This window comes from Elephantulus edwardii, unplaced genomic scaffold, assembly GCF_000299155.1.
Source record: "Elephantulus edwardii isolate Elephantulus edwardi_28Jun2011 unplaced genomic scaffold, EleEdw1.0 scaffold00145, whole genome shotgun sequence".
NCBI lineage: Eukaryota > Metazoa > Chordata > Mammalia > Macroscelidea > Macroscelididae > Elephantulus > Elephantulus edwardii.
In genome coordinates this window covers 3954259-3969802 of record NW_006399895.1, presented here as the reverse complement: position 1 = coordinate 3969802, position 15544 = coordinate 3954259, and the positions used below count along the sequence as shown (strand labels likewise).

The 15544-nt window shown below is 44.8% G+C and overlaps 1 protein-coding gene across 1 annotated transcript in view; it reads right to left on the bottom strand.

Annotated features, from left to right (window-relative positions):
- LOC102866928 (mpv17-like protein-like) overlaps positions 1-2715 on the bottom strand; it is a 12834-nt gene extending 10119 nt beyond the window's left edge. Inside the window, exon 1 of the mRNA XM_006894528.1 lies at positions 2406-2715. Within this exon, the coding sequence (XP_006894590.1) occupies positions 2406-2715 (310 nt within the window). The remainder of the gene's footprint in view (positions 1-2405) is intronic.
- Between the last annotated feature and the right edge of the window lie 12829 nt (positions 2716-15544).

Genomic DNA, 15544 nt, shown 5'->3' with positions numbered 1-15544 from the left:
TTCATCTCTTTGTCAAAAATCAATTGCCCATAAATAGATGCAGCCACAGTATTTTAAATTGCCGCACATGCTTGCAAAGCCTGGACAACAAATGGTCAAAGATGTAGTGTTTTTGAATTGTGATCCTGGAGAAGTATGTGGACCCCCCAGAAGGACGAACAAATCTGCGCCGGAGCAAGGACAATCAAAATGCTCCTTAGAAGTGAGGCTGGCAAGACTACACGTACTGTGGACATTTTATCAGGAGTGACCAGGCTCTAGAGAAGGACATTATGCCTAGCAGCAGGTCAGTGAAAAAAGAACATGACCCTCTAACACAGTGCTATAACAATGGATTTTCATACACCAATCATTGTTAAGAGGGCACATCGCTGTGCAGTGTTTCATTTTATAATACATATTCTTGTTGTTAGGTGCTATGAGTACGACTCATAGCAACCCTATGAACAACAAATCTGAGCCCTGTCCTATTCTGTGCCGACATCCTCACAATCTCCTACACACTCAAGCCCATTGCTGCAGTCACTGCGTCAATCCACCTAGTTGAGGGTCTTCCCCTTTGCCATCCCTACATCTTTCCAAGCATAATGTCCCTCTTCAAGGAACAGCCTCTCCTAGCAACATGCGCAAAATATGTGAGCTGAAGCTTTTATCATCTTTGCCTCCAAGGCTGCACTTCTCTAAGACATATCTTCTTGGCAGTTGGGATATTCAGCACTCTTCTTCAACACCAGAGCTCAAAGGCACCAATTCTTCTGTCATCCTTATTCACTGTCCAGCTCTCAGATGCACAGCAAGTACATGAGGTCACTACAAATTGGAATCAATAGCACTTAACAACCATCATAACATGAAAAGAAAAAAGACAAAAAAGGAGGAGGAGAAGATGCATGGATATGATTGGCCAGAAAAAAAGAGCCGCCTTTTTCTGCTTTGCTATATGAGCAACTACCACCACCACCATCATGAATGACAGTAACTAGTGGACCAGGAAGTTCATGCTATAAGCCCAGCCCCAAGTGCCCGAAACCCCTTCCCAGGACCCAAGGCTTAAGAAGGACGGGTACAAATCTGGTGCCAAAGCCACAGACTTTCTGACAAACCAGGTGGCTCCAGTTGGCGTAGGCAACTAAGTACACAGTTGGCAGAGAATGCAAGAGGCGAACAGGTTCTTGAGAGGGCCTGTCAAAACCAAGTTCAAAGTCAGGGAAAGTTTGTGGGGAAAGGAACCAAACTTAGCACCTAGCGTTAAGATGCCTGTGGAAGGGTAGGTTTCTTCAAGACTATGATTTGCCCATCCCTGAGGATGGCATGGGATAGGGTCAGGCCCAGGTCAGTTGTTATAGGATTACCATGAGTTAACAATCGGCCCAATGGCACCTAACAACAACTCAGTTTAACTAGCCCAGTGGCCTAACACATTAAGAGCTACACTCAGAGGTCAGTGGTTGGAATCCACCAGCTGCTCCCTGGCTAGTCTCCTTCCGGAAAGACAGACCACATGAGAAAAACTGATGGAGAGTCACTATAAAAATCGGAAGTCGCACCCACGGTAGGATGGGCTTTTTGGGCATGTAGTTTCAAAGGAGATTTGGGGAGTTGACAGTGTTCTAATCAGAAGCAGTTCAGCGGTGGAAAGACTGGCAATCTCATCTCACTAGCGGAAGACCAATGAGATCGGCCTAATGGATAAAGAGTTGCTCTTGGGTTGGTTCGAATCTAGTGGGAGAAAGATGGGCAAACTTCTCTCACGCAATTTCTAGCCTCTGAAAACCTGGGAGGGTCAGCTATGAGTTGGTTTACAGTAGACAGCACATAAAGACATAGAAATCACTGAGATTCCACTCCCTCACGAATTTTCTTTGGGAATTTTCTAGGAATGATTTCCAAAACCAGGTCATGGCATCCCATGTGAATTTTGTAAGGAAGGATTTCGCTCGAGTTCTCTATGACAACAGTTCTAGGTCTCCTCACATATTTGCTGGGTTCTGATATGGGAAATTTGGTCACCAGGGAATCAGCGCCTTGAAGAGAAACTGGCAAGTCCCTAGACCCTGCAGAACGCGGATACAGGGTTCCCCAGCCCCGAACTCCAGTTGTCTCGTGCTAAGAAGCTACGCTGCAATCGCGAAGACAGCGGTTCAAATCCACCACCAGCTCCGCGGGAGAAGGATGGGCAATCTCTTTCTGTGCTATTTGCCTCTGAAAATTCACGGGTGGGTCGGCTCTGGGTCGGTTCCAAATCGACAGAACATTACAACAGACTTGAGCTCGAGTCCCAGCATTCAACACGGACAGCGCCGAACCACAAATCCTCCATCTCGTGCATTCTGGCTCCTGCGTGCGCCCCCAGCCCCTTCGCCGGTTCCCCTCCCGGCCTTGGTCCCCTGACTCGGGCTGCTCACCGGTATAAAAGGTGGAGACGTAGATGGGCCCTCCGAGCACCTGGTCGCACAGCACCTTGGCCAGCACGGCGCGCGGCGCGCGGCCCGGCAGCGCGCGCTCCAGCAGGCGCAGCCACACGTAGTTGAAGTTAGCGTGGAAGGTCACGACCACCGTGGCCACGCGCCGCGTCTGGCGCCAGTCGGCCGGGCCGTCCTTCAGTCGCTGCTGCAGCGCATCGCCGGCCGAGAAGAGCGCGGCGTAGAGCAGCACGTTGGTGGGCCACGGGTGGCGCCGGGCAGCCCGCCGCAGCGCCCGCCACCAGCCCGCCATGCCCGCGAGCACTGAGCGCCCGCGAGCGCGGCCGTGCGGCGGATCCGGCGGCGCCTTCCCCCGTGCACGCCCTCCGGCCGCCCCTCGCCCTCCGCGGCTCCGCCTCCGCCGTCGCCGGGACCACCTCCACCTGCTCCTGCCGGAGCCCGCGAGCAATTGAGGCGCCCGGCTACACCATCCAATCCGCGCGTCCCTGCCCATCGTGGCGGTGGAGCTCTTCCTAGGTGGCCGGTCCACCTGGGTTTCTTGACTCCATTTACAGGAAAGTTCCAGCCTAGGCAAGCGTGCAGAGACAAAGGGTAGGTCAGTGGTTGCCAGGGGCTGGGGGAGAGGCGACGAGCCCGATTGCTAACGAGGGCCAGTTCTCTTTTGGCGTCAGGAAAATGCGCTACAATTTGAATGATGGTTGCACCACCTGGCTATACTAAGAACCACTAATTGTACAATTTTAAATAGTGCTTTTCTGGAATGCACATTGTTGTTGTGTACTGTGGAGTCGGAACCGACCCATAAAGCAATTTAATTGCGAGAGGAGAATCCTCATCCAATCCCGAGGAGCAGCTAGTGGATTCGACCTGCTTGGCTTTGGGAATGCAGCACAGCTTCTTATCACTAGGCCACCAGAAAGAGCTCCCTAGCTTTTGGTTTTGTTTTCTTTTAAAGGGGGGAGGGGAATAAAGGGTTAGCAAAATGATGGTGTATTTTAACTTTCATTGGAAGAATTTCCCTTTCCACACACATACTACAATGGATTGTGTAACTTTCATTTGAGGGTAGCCCCAAAAGTGAAAATTGACGGTCTTACGTGAAAAGAGCACTGCTGAGTGGAAAGTGGGGAAGGGTGGAAATTCATTAGGTTAAAGAGCGATGAAGGAACAGGAAAGATTCAGTAGGAACAGTAGGGGAAACAGGGGTCATGATAGTCGTATCAATAGTAATTACGTAAAATACTATGTATATGAATTAGTGTATAAAGTGCAATGTATATGAACAAAGCACTATGTAAATGAAGGATTGTATAAAACACAATGTGCATGCATGAAACACAATGTGTATTGATGATTTTGTGCAAACCAATAAAAATATGAGGGGGAAAAAAGAACACTCATGGTTTAATAGTAAGGTATCTTGCTACCAAAGCAAAGGTATGCAGTTTAAATCCACCAGCTCAGCCTTCTGCAATTTACTGCCTCCAAAAACCTGCTGGAGAGTCAGCTATGCAGTTCCGTCCTAACAGTACACAACAACATGAAAATTGAGGGAGATTCAATATGCCTCCTGCTTTCTCCTCTCCTGAGATTGGACCTCAGTGATACTGTCTCCCAGGCACTGTGCCAAAAGCAAGGAGGGAGGTGTGCGTGGCCATTGCTATACAATTACATAAAATTCAATGTTATTTGGGGGTTTTACCTGCCTTTTGGCTTTCCTCTTTGACATCACATCCAGCTTCATTTTCAGTGTCTCTCTAGAGAGCTCTGGTGGCTGAGAGGTAAGGAATCGTGCTGCCAATGTCAAGATGTGCTGTTTGGATCCATCAGCTTCTCTGTAATCAACTCCAGCTCGATCTACAGCCTCTGAAAACCTGCTTGGAGGGTCAGCTATATTCCAGCTCGATGGTACGAAACAACTCCTCTATTTACATTATTTAATTTCCATTTCTTTCATTTTTACCTTTTCATTCCAGACAAGCTGCAAAAAAGTCTGTACAGCTCCTTTAAATCCTTCACTCAAAAAAACTTACATTGCTATTGAGTTGGAGCCACATAGCCAGTTTTGGAGCATGTGGGGAGATTGCCCACCCCTTCTCCCTCAGCTCCCCTGGTGGATTCGAACTGATCACCTTTAGGTTAGCAGTGCAACACTCTGCACACTACACCGCCAGCGCTTCCTTTATTCTGTTGTTGTTAAGTGCTGTGGAGTCGCAGGCGACTCATAGCGACCCTATGAAGGAGAGTCCTCGATGCTTGAGTGTCTCTCATCCTCTCTCCAGGTTTATAGGGTTACCGGAGGCAAGCTATTATGGAAGTGGATGCCACTCCTGCTTCCAAGCTTGTTTTAATCGGGAAGCTCCACCCCACTCTCTGTCTGCATTGGGTAACCAGCCATTAACGCATTTGAGACATCAGTGTCACAATGTTTGGCCTCACAGCAACCAAAAGTGACTGTGGTACTGCAACTTATACACCAGTGCTATACGACCTAGAGGAATGTCTGAACAAAAACAATGAAAGACTGGCCCAAGGGCCCGGATTAAAAGTCACCCATCTTCGGCTTGGTAGCATTGCTTTCTGTCCACTGGGCCAGCTGATCTCTCTATGTTGATGTTATTGTTGTTAAGTGCCTTCGAGTTGCAGGCGACTCATAGTGACCCTATGAAGGAGAGTCCTAGACGTTTGGGTGCCTTTCATCCTCTCTCCAGGTTCATAGGGTTTCTGGAGGCAAGCTATTACGGAAGTGGATGCCACTCCTCCTTCCAAGCTTCCCTTTACTCTAGCTTCCCCAAATATCTTGCATAACCTTAGTACAACGGTCAAAACCAGGAAATGAGCGTTGATGCAATAATTATCCCAGATCACATTGCAGTGCATTGGGTTGTACGTCCCTATTCTCCAGTCTGGGACACTCGCTAGTTATTTTGTAGGCTGTCTCAATCTGTCAACCTCATTCTCCTTCATTTTGAAGAATTAGCCTGTTTCTCTGTTCTTTGGCTCTGTCTGCCCCAGTTGCTGTGTTCTATCCCTTTCCTTTCTTTAGCCTTGCTACTGGTCTCAAGTAAATCTGTTTAATTTCTTCCCCATAGGCAGGCTCCCAATTCACCCAAATATCCCATTCTTTGCTTATTTTAGCCAACTAAACACATCCCACCACCAGACCAGTGGTTCTGACTCAGAGTGACCATCCACTGGGTTTCCAGGACTCTAAATCTTTACAGGAGATGACTGGCCATCTTTCTTGCCCAGAGCAGTGGGTGGTTTCAAACCACCAACATTTCATCATTAAGGTTTAAGCCTTGGTTATTACTCATTGAGTCACCAGGATGCCTTCCTTTACTTACATGCAAAAGTAGATTTACCAGTATGTGCAGGCTTATGTTATGCACTTTCACCTGGGTTTCACCCCAACTCTGATGTGGTGTTGAACAGGTGAAATTGTGCATTGCAGGATGATGAGAAGGCTCAGTTGGTCTGTGCCATCAGGGACTTCTCCAAAATACTAGGGAGCAATGAGGTCAGTTTGAAGACTAAGGTGTACCTGACTTGGACCACGGTCTTTTCAATCACTTGCTGAGGGTTCAGTAAGGATGGAAGAAAAAGAATCAACAACTTTTGAGTTGTTGTGTTGGAGAAAAGTATTGAGTATGCCATGGACTGCCAAAAGAACAAACAGGTATGTTCTCGAGAAGTGCAACTAGGGTGCTTCTTAAAGGTAAAGATGGTGAAACTTTGTCTTACATACTTTGTGTTAGAAGGAGCCAGTCTTTGGAAAAGGACAAAGAGAGAAAGATCCTCAGTGGGATGGATTGACACAGTGACTGTAACAATGGGCTCAAGTATGGCAGAGATGATGAGGATGGCAGAGGGCAAGGGTCAGATCCATTGCTCATAGGGTTGCTATGTATCAACCTGATTGCACCTAACAAGACCTTGCTTATTGAGTAAACCGACCCCATTTACCCCAGGTATACCCTCTCGTGTTAGTGTCCTGTTGCTATCATAACAAATTACCATAAACTTGGTGGCTTAAAACAATGCAAATGTACCCTTTCATAGTTCTAGAGAGCAGAACTCTGAAATGGGCCTACAGGACTGAGTTCTTAATGAAGGCTCTTAGGGGGAATTCACTTCCCTTGCCTCTTCTGGCCTGTCAATGACTCACAGGTCCCTCTTCAAAGCTGGCAGCCTAGTATTTTGTGATCTGTTTCTATTGTAATAACTGTTTTTTTTCTGACTCTGACTTTCCTGTCTCCCTCTTCTAAAGACCTCTGTGATTGAAGACATTAGGCCCACCCAGATAATCTCCCCATTGCATGCTCCTTCATTTAAACATTAATTCCGCTTGCCATGTAAAGTAACATGCACAGGTACCAGGGGTTAGAATACACACATGTTTGGGAGGCCACTATTGCATCTACAGCCCCCCTTTTTATCTTGTTCTCTTTCTCTGCATACCTGACAGCCAGTCTAACAGCAACTGATCATGTTAACTGAGTTCAGACTACCTGTTTCTCAGCACTTACAGATGAAGACAATCTGTTTATCAGCCATTTGCTTATTTATTTATTCATTCAATTGATAAATAAAATAAATAAATTCAATTAGGCACCAATAAGTGTCAGGCACTGGTCTGTGAGCTATGTAAATTTATAAAATTTGAATTTAAAATACACACACACACACATTGTTGTTGATTGCCTTCAAGTCGAGCATGACTCATAACAACTCTGTGAACAAAAGTCCTGAAGCACCTCTACAGCTATCGACATTTATCAAATCAAAGTTCATAGAGTTTCCAGAGGCATGTTGTTTAGGAAGTGGATGCCACTCCTGCTTCCAAGCTTGTTTTAATCTGGGAGCTCCACCAAACACTGTCCACCATGGGTAACCGTTATTGCATTTGACACATCAGTGTCACAGTGTTTAGCATCACAGCAAACATGAGTTACCTCTGTACAGCAAATGGACAGACCACATGCATACATATACAACCTGTCTACACAATTATGTATATGCCTATATATAATAGAGAGATAGGTAGTGGTGGTTGTAATGTGCTGCCTAATCAAAACCCCCAGCCAGTTTTCAGAAGCAGTAAATCACATCAGAGGAGACTGTCCATCTTTCTCCTGCAAAGTAGCTGGTGGATTCAAACCATGTGCCTTAGAGTTGGCAGCACTGCTTCTTACCCACTAGGCCACCAGAGCACCTGTATCTATGTCTATATAGGGAACTCTGGTGACTTAATGTAAGGAGCTGTACTGCTAACCGAAAGGCAGGTAGTTTGAATCCACTATCTGCTCCAAGAGAAAAAGATGGACAGTCTCCTCTCATGTAATTTACTGCCCCAGAAAACCTACTGGAGGGCCAACTATGAGTCACTTCTGACTGGAGGGTGTAGAGAAATACATGTTTATGTTGCTGTGTAGCGTCAAGTAGGAACTGACCCATAACTGACCCTCCAGCAGTTTTCAAACACAGTACATCATGTAGGTGGAGGTTGGTCATTCTTCTCCTATGGAGCAGCTGGTGAATTCGATCTATATCCCTTTGGGATTGTAGCACCATTTCCTATCACTAGGCCATCAGAGCACCATTTATTATATATATGTGTTTCCATATATGTATGTGTATATATATTGTTGTTATGTACTATTAAGTCATAGCCAACTTATGACTGACCCTCTAGCACCTTTTTGGAGGCAACAAATCAAACAGAAAAAAATTGTCCATCCTCTCATGGAGTGGCTGGTGGATTCAAACTGTGCACCTTTGGGTTGGCAGCACAATTCCTTATCACTAAGCCACCAGAGCTCCCTATGTTCTGTGTGTGTGCATGTGTGTGTGTGTGTGCGCACGCGCGCGTGTGCACGCCTAATTCTTGCTTATTTAATAATAATAAATTGTAGATTATTTTGGCACTGGGAAGAACAAAAAGCATTTCCAGAAAAATTTCCAGGCATGTCTGGTGGCCTAGTAGGCAAGGTGTTTGGCTCCCAACCTGAAGGCAGGTGGTTCAAACCCACCAGCTGCTCCAAGAGAGAAAGATGGACATTCTCCTCATATGTGTTTTACAGCCTCTGAAAATCTGCTGGAGGGTCAGCGATTGAGTTGATTCTGACTCTGGGTCACATAAAAACAGCAACAGCAATTAATTTCTAGCTAATTATCTTAGCCAAACTTGTTTGAGAAAAAGAGATGGAAGAACACTGAACTCTTCAAAAGGGAATATGGGAGCAGGGAAATAGGATGGCTGAAAATGGGAATTCCAGGTAGTATACACAGTTGACTTTGCATTTCAGAGATGCATTGGTGATTTTTTGGTAGAATCATGCCCTGTGCTATATTTTAAACATATTTTAACCAAAAAAGCCATTCTCTGTTCATCTGAAATTCCAAGTTATCTGAGCATCTTGTATCCTGTTTCTTTTTCTCAGTCTGTCAACCTTAAGAGGACGAAAGAGCCCTGGTGGTGTAGTAAGTGATGTGTTTAGCTGCAAACAGAAAGGTCAGCGGTTCTAATGCACCTGCTGCTGGGGTGGGGAAAGGTGTCTTCAGGTAAAGATGTAAACGAAACTAAACAAAAACTGTCCTCCAATCAATTCTGGCTCCTGGTGACCCTTTAGCGGGTTTCTGAGGCTGTATATCTTTACAGAGGACAATGCTCAGCTTTCTCCTGCCTCGGGGTTGTTGTTGACAAGCCACCCATGGAAACCCAACGGAGGGCCACTATAAGCCAGAATCTACTCCATGACCTTGAATATTTCAGTAGAAGAGGAATGAAGTTAATATTTATTGAGGATCTACAGAGTGTGTGTGTGTGTGTGTGTGAGAGAGAGAGAGAGAGAGAGAGAGTATGATACTTGTAGATATTGCTGTGTGCCATCAAGTCAATTCAACTCATGCAGAGGCCCTACAGGACAGACAAGAACGGCCCCATAAGGTTCTAGGCTAATGAACTTTATAGGAGCAAGTCACCAGAGTTTTTTTCCCCACAGAAACATGAGTAAGTTCAAACTACCTACCTTCTATTTAGTAGTCAAACTCTTGGCCACTGTGCCCTTCTTCTTTACCTGTTATTAAGTACCAACAAGTTGGCCTTAACTCATGTTGTTGTTGTTGGTCAGAACCAACCATAGCTGGACCTCCAGCGAGTTTTCAGAGGCAGTTAACAGCAGGGGAGGAGATTGCCCATCTTTCTCCCAGGGAGCAGCCACAAACTGTGTGCCTTCAGCATTGCAGTGCAGCTTCTTGCCACTCGGCCACCAGAGCTTCCTAATTCACAGCCACCCCTAACTCATGTACAACAGAATCGAATTCTGCCAGACCTACTGCATCTACACAATCTCTGCTGTGCTTAAGCCCATTGTTCCAGTTACTGTGCCAATCTCTCTCATTGAGGGTCTTTTCCTTCTCTGACCTCTGTCTTTCCCAGCATGTTGTCTTTTTTCCAATGACTGATCCCTGTTGACAACGTGCCTGAAGTACGTGTGACACAGCTTCACCACTCTTGCCTCTAAGGTGCCCTTCTGGCTGCTCTTCTGCCAAGACAAGATTTGATGTTCTTGCTCCTTAGCTTTAAAAGAGGTCCTTTGCCCATCAACAAATGAATGGATAGAAAAACTGGTATAGTCACACACTGGAGTACTATGCAGCTCTGAAAAATGAGGAACTTGTAAAACATTACACAACATGGGTGACTCTGGAGGACATTATGCCAAGTGAAATATCTCAGTCACAAAAGGACCACCATTAATAGGAGGACTAACATGGGGGATTGAGGGGAAACTAGGAAAAGAGGAGATTGGAATAGATGAAGGAAAGAACTGTTTATAAAGAATATACGATTAGGTATTATTCATATGACAACAGTCCAGAGTAAGAGGTGCATAGCAAAGTGAAGTAGGGGAGTGGGAGGGGAGGGAGGAAATTTAGCAACAATGAATGAATTTTTTTTTTAAGGTGAACTGTCAGAGGAGGAATGGAGAAAGGAGGAAAATATGCAACAGTGAATGAACGAAAATTCAGCTTTGCTGTAAACTTATGTTAAAAATCACAATTTTTAAAAAGTCATTGAAAGTAAATAAAAGGGGTCCTTGAGAGCAAGTTTTTCCCAACGCAACACATCTTTTCATCTCTTGATTGCTGTTACCGTGGCTGTGGATTGTGGATCCAGTCTTGGGCTCTCTAGTCCATTAGGTCCTTGAACCCCTCAGAAAAGCCCAGTGAGTGGCTTGGTTCATTAACGGTCTGTAAAATGTAGAGCCTCCAAAAACAAACACCTGCCGCTACTAAGTTGATTCTGACTGCGCAATCCCATTGTTAGATCCCATCATGTCAACTCTGACTCATAGCGACCCTACGAATATCACATCTAAACCCTGCCTTATCTCGCTCTATCCTCTCCATCTCCAACATGGTCAAGTCTGCTATTGCTCTCACTCGTATTTGGTTGTTATTTTTTTTATTTGAAAGGCTGTAAATCTTTATGGGAACCAACTGCCATGTATTTCCCTCCACAGAGGTGGGTTTGACTGTGGTTAGCTGTTGAGCACTTAGCTACTGAGCCGCAAGCTGGGAGTTTAAGGAATGGGAAATATTTCAAAGGCTTAGACAATTTTGCAAGCATTACTGTGTACATCTCTCTTCTCACAAGCAACACAAAATTCAGTCGCTAAAGCCCATCAAATACTCTAGCTGATGTAAAAGCATTTGCATGGCCTTCAAACAAGACCTGCTTTAAGATGAATTGACTCATTAAGCTTCTGCTTGATCACCCCTGGAAGCTGTGATTTGGAGTCCCCCCCCAGGAATAACGAGGCAACATGGGCAGGTGGCACTAATGACCCGGAACAGAGGGAGATGCCTGCAGAACAGAAATGCTGCCTTCCGTAGAAAAAGAGTGGTTTGGGCTGGGAAGTCTTGCAGCAAGCACTCAGTAGTGCTGTGGGAACCGCGCTTCAACTGGCAGCCAAGCTTCACACTAAACATGCATTAAGAGGGCGACAAGGAAGTTCAGTATACACAGTGTTTATTTTATCTTATGTAAATGGCGTTTGGGTTTGTGACGACCCACCAAGTGGGCAGCTGTGTCTAAAGTCTTCTTTCAGACTTCTCTTACTCTTGCTGAAATTTCCACTACCCAACAAAGGGCTGCTGTGTCTCAAAGACTTCAGGAACAACAGGCCTGTCTTCTAATGAGCAGATTAGACCATCGTCAACGAATCCCTCCCCCACATTCCTCATCAAAGTTCCTTGTTCTCCTTCAAAGGAGCCCTGGGGGTGGGTCCTATGTTTAAAGAAACCAACAGATAACTGAGGTCAGTCGTTCTAACCCACCAGTGGTTCCACAGAGGATGTGGCAGTCTGCTTCTGGAAGGATTGTTGTTGGGCACTGTCAAGTCCAATTTGGCTCCTGGTGACGCTATGGACAGTAGATCTGAACCCTGTCCTGTCCTGTGCCATCCTCATCATCGCTCTGACACACTTGAACTTATTGCTACCATCACTGGGTCAACCCACTGGGTCTTCCTCCTTTTTGTTGATCCTCCACTGTTCCAAGTGTGATGTCTCTTTGCAAGGAAGAGTCTCTCCTAACAACATGCCCAGAATATGTGAGATGCAATTCACCATCCTTGCATCCAGGGTGCACTCTGGCTGCACCTTCTCTTAGAGTCTCTTAGACTCAATTTGAGTCTGTCACAAATGGTGCTCCTTCAAAATGTACCTCTGAGATATCAGTTACTGCCATGCTGAGGGCACAGAGAGGAAATGGAAATCTTCCTTCTTGTTACTCCAAGTGCGTTTAAATAAAGATTAGTTAGAAATTGTTATTATCCTCCTTTCTTCATGATTTCCTAACCTACTTAGTCCCTTCTAGACCTAAACTCTTTCTTCCTAATGGTGGCACCAGGACTTCTACCAACGATCTGATTGTAAAGGAGAGGAGGATTGAAGTTGCATTGCTTTGAAGTTGGGTTTTCCTCAGCACATACCTGCAAGTTGATACAAGTTTGTCGTTGTTAGGCACCATCAAACTGAGTTGACTCACAGTGGCCCTGTGAACAACAGACTTGAGCTCTTTCCTCTTCTGTGCATCCCCCTTGTACCTGAGCCCACTGCTGCAGTCACTGTCAGCCCTTCTCATTGGGGGTCTTCCTCTCTTTAGGTGACCCTCCACCTTCCCAAACATGATACCCATTTCCAAGGAATAGCATCTTCTAGCAACATGCCCAAAGGATATATGAGATGGAGCTTTGCCATCTTTGCCTTCAAGGAGCACTCTGGGTGCACTTTTCTTAAGACATATCTATTTGTTCTTGGCAGTCCATGGGATACTGAGTATTCTTCTCCAGCAGCACAGCTCAAAGGCATCCATCCTTTTTCTGTCCTCCTTATTCACTCTCCAGCTCTCTGATGCATAGCAGGTGATTGAAAAGACCATGGTAAGGGGGCTCTGGTGGCCTAGGGGCAAGAAGCTTCACTGCAATCCTGGAGGTATGCAGTTCAAATCCACCAGATGCTCTGCTGGAAAAGGAGCATCCTGTACCAGTCAGATCTGATTTGATGGTACACATACAAAAAAGAATGTATTTTTTTAAAAAGAATATATATTTTTTAAATACCATGGTGCACCTTAGTCTTCAAGGTGACATCATTGCTCTTAAGTAATTGGGAGAGGTCCCTGACAGTGGACTTGTGCAATCCAATCCATCAAATAACTATACTTTGTGTACATTCCCCATGTGTTTTCTCTGGAGAAAACTTTTTATTTGAATGGTTTTATATAGGTGGGTTTGCAATTATGAAGCAGAAATTAACCTGGTTAAAGTCCTTGGCATCACTCTTGCTCACTCGCTTTCTGAATGTGCATGAAGAGGAAAGGCGGTGGGCACAAGGTAAGAAGGGGGAATTGGATTTAGAAGGTTGACTCTGAGCTCACTTTTTATTGTCCTGGGACAAAGCCCTGGCTCGTTGGGTGGCAGAGGAAACACTGTGCCAGTAGTACCTGCAGGAAGTCCGTTCACAGGAAGAACTGGTCACAAGTGTCTCCATGGAGACAGTACTCTGCTTTAAAGCCACAACAGGAATGCGCACCAGGCAAAGCTACTGGGCGTTTTGTGGTGCATGTTATTAGCACTGGAGATGTTGCTGGTCCGGAGAACAGGAAGCCGCATGTTTCCTCTTGCCACGTCTCTCTGGTGCCCTCCACTGACGAAACCTCACCTGGGCTCAGACCTGTTTTCACAGAGCCAGACCATGATGATGCAGTTGGAACTGGGAGGCAGGAAATCAGTAACTGGTATACAAGCACTACTGAACGCTCCCCCTGGCTCCCTGATTCCAAACCATGTACGGAATACAAAAGCTGAATGAAGAAAAGTTTATGTTTTCATTTTTTATTGTGATTTGAGTGAAAGTGTACAAAACAAATTGGTTTTTGATAGAACTAATTTTCAATTTTCATACACATTTTGATTTACAACATTAAGTACAGTGACCACAATGCAGCTGCACTCTTTTTTTTTTAAAAAAAAATTCTAATTAGAAAAGATCATTTTAGTAGAGATATAACTGCTGTTTCCATTCTTTTGGAAAATATCTATTATCTACCTACCTACCTACCCACCTACCTATCTATTTTCCATTCTTTTGGAAAATATCTGTGTCTGTCTGTCTATCTATCTATCTATCTATCTATCTATCTATCTATCTATCTATCTATCTATCATCTATCTCTATCTATCCATCCATCCAATACCACTGTCTCTGACTTGATTCTGACCCATAATGACTATAGGACAAAGCAGAACTGCCCCATAGTGTTTCTAAGACTATACATTTTTATAGAAGCAAACTGCTTTTTCTCCTGAGGATTAGTTGCAAAGATCAAACCATCCACAGTCCATTAACAGTGTACAACCAAGGTTCACCACATATGTGCATATATTCCGTCCACGTTGTTGCTGTGGATAGGTTCCCTTGCGTCAATAACAACACATAGAAACCCTATGAACAACAGACCAAACCTTTTCCTACTGTGCCGTCCTCACTATCTCTACCATGATCACATCCACTGCTGGAGTTACTGTCTCAGTTCATTCAGAGTAAAATCTTTTTCCAAGGAACTGGTGCCACCTGACAACAGGCCCAAAGTGTGTGAGCTGAAGTCTCACAATCCTTGACTCCATGGAGAATCCTGATTGCACTTCATCCAAGATAGATTTGTTCGTTCTTTGGGCAGTGCCATCAATATTCTTCACCAACACCACAATTTTTTTCTCTTTCTCCTTAAATACATGGATCTTTTACAGAAAACATAAAAATATAAATTGTACATTTATAAAAAGAAAAGCTATTATAAATTCATGATGCCTGATATGTTCCAACTGAACATTTTTTAGTGGACAACAATCATCTTTTCATGTTACTATTAACATTGATAGAGAGCTCTGGTGGATGCTGTGGGCAGAATGTGGAATGACCCAGGAAACAGAAAAAGATGACAGAATGAGTACACAGAGGCATTATAAGAGAAAGAATTGGCTGACACAGAAGTATTTCTTGAAACCAATATGATCAAGAGCCAATGGTGATAAAAGAGGAAGTTCAAGCTGCTCTCAATAAATTGGCAAAAAACATGGCCCCAACTATTGATGGCCTACCAACCAACATATTTTAGCAAGGAGATGCTGCCCTGGATGTGCTCACCAGTTTTGTCAAGAAATCTGGAGGACAAGCACCTGGCTAACTGACTGGAAGAGATCCACAGTTGTTCCCATTCTAAAAAAAGGTGATCCAATGGAGTGTGGAAATTATCAAACAATATGATTAATAATATCACTTGCTTGCTGAGGAAGACCTGAAGCACTTGCTGGTCAAGGACTTTAGCCTTAAATATGGATTGAAGCTCAACATCAAGAAAATAAATATTCTCACCACTGGGCCAATTGGCAGCATCATGATAGATGGTGAAGAGATTGAGCTTGTTAACAGCTTAAGTTTTTTTGGCTCTACAGACAACACTCTTTAGGACATTAAAAGACAAATTGCATTGGGAAAGTTTGTTCTCAGGGACCTCTCCAGAATACTGAAGATCAATTATGTCAGTCTAG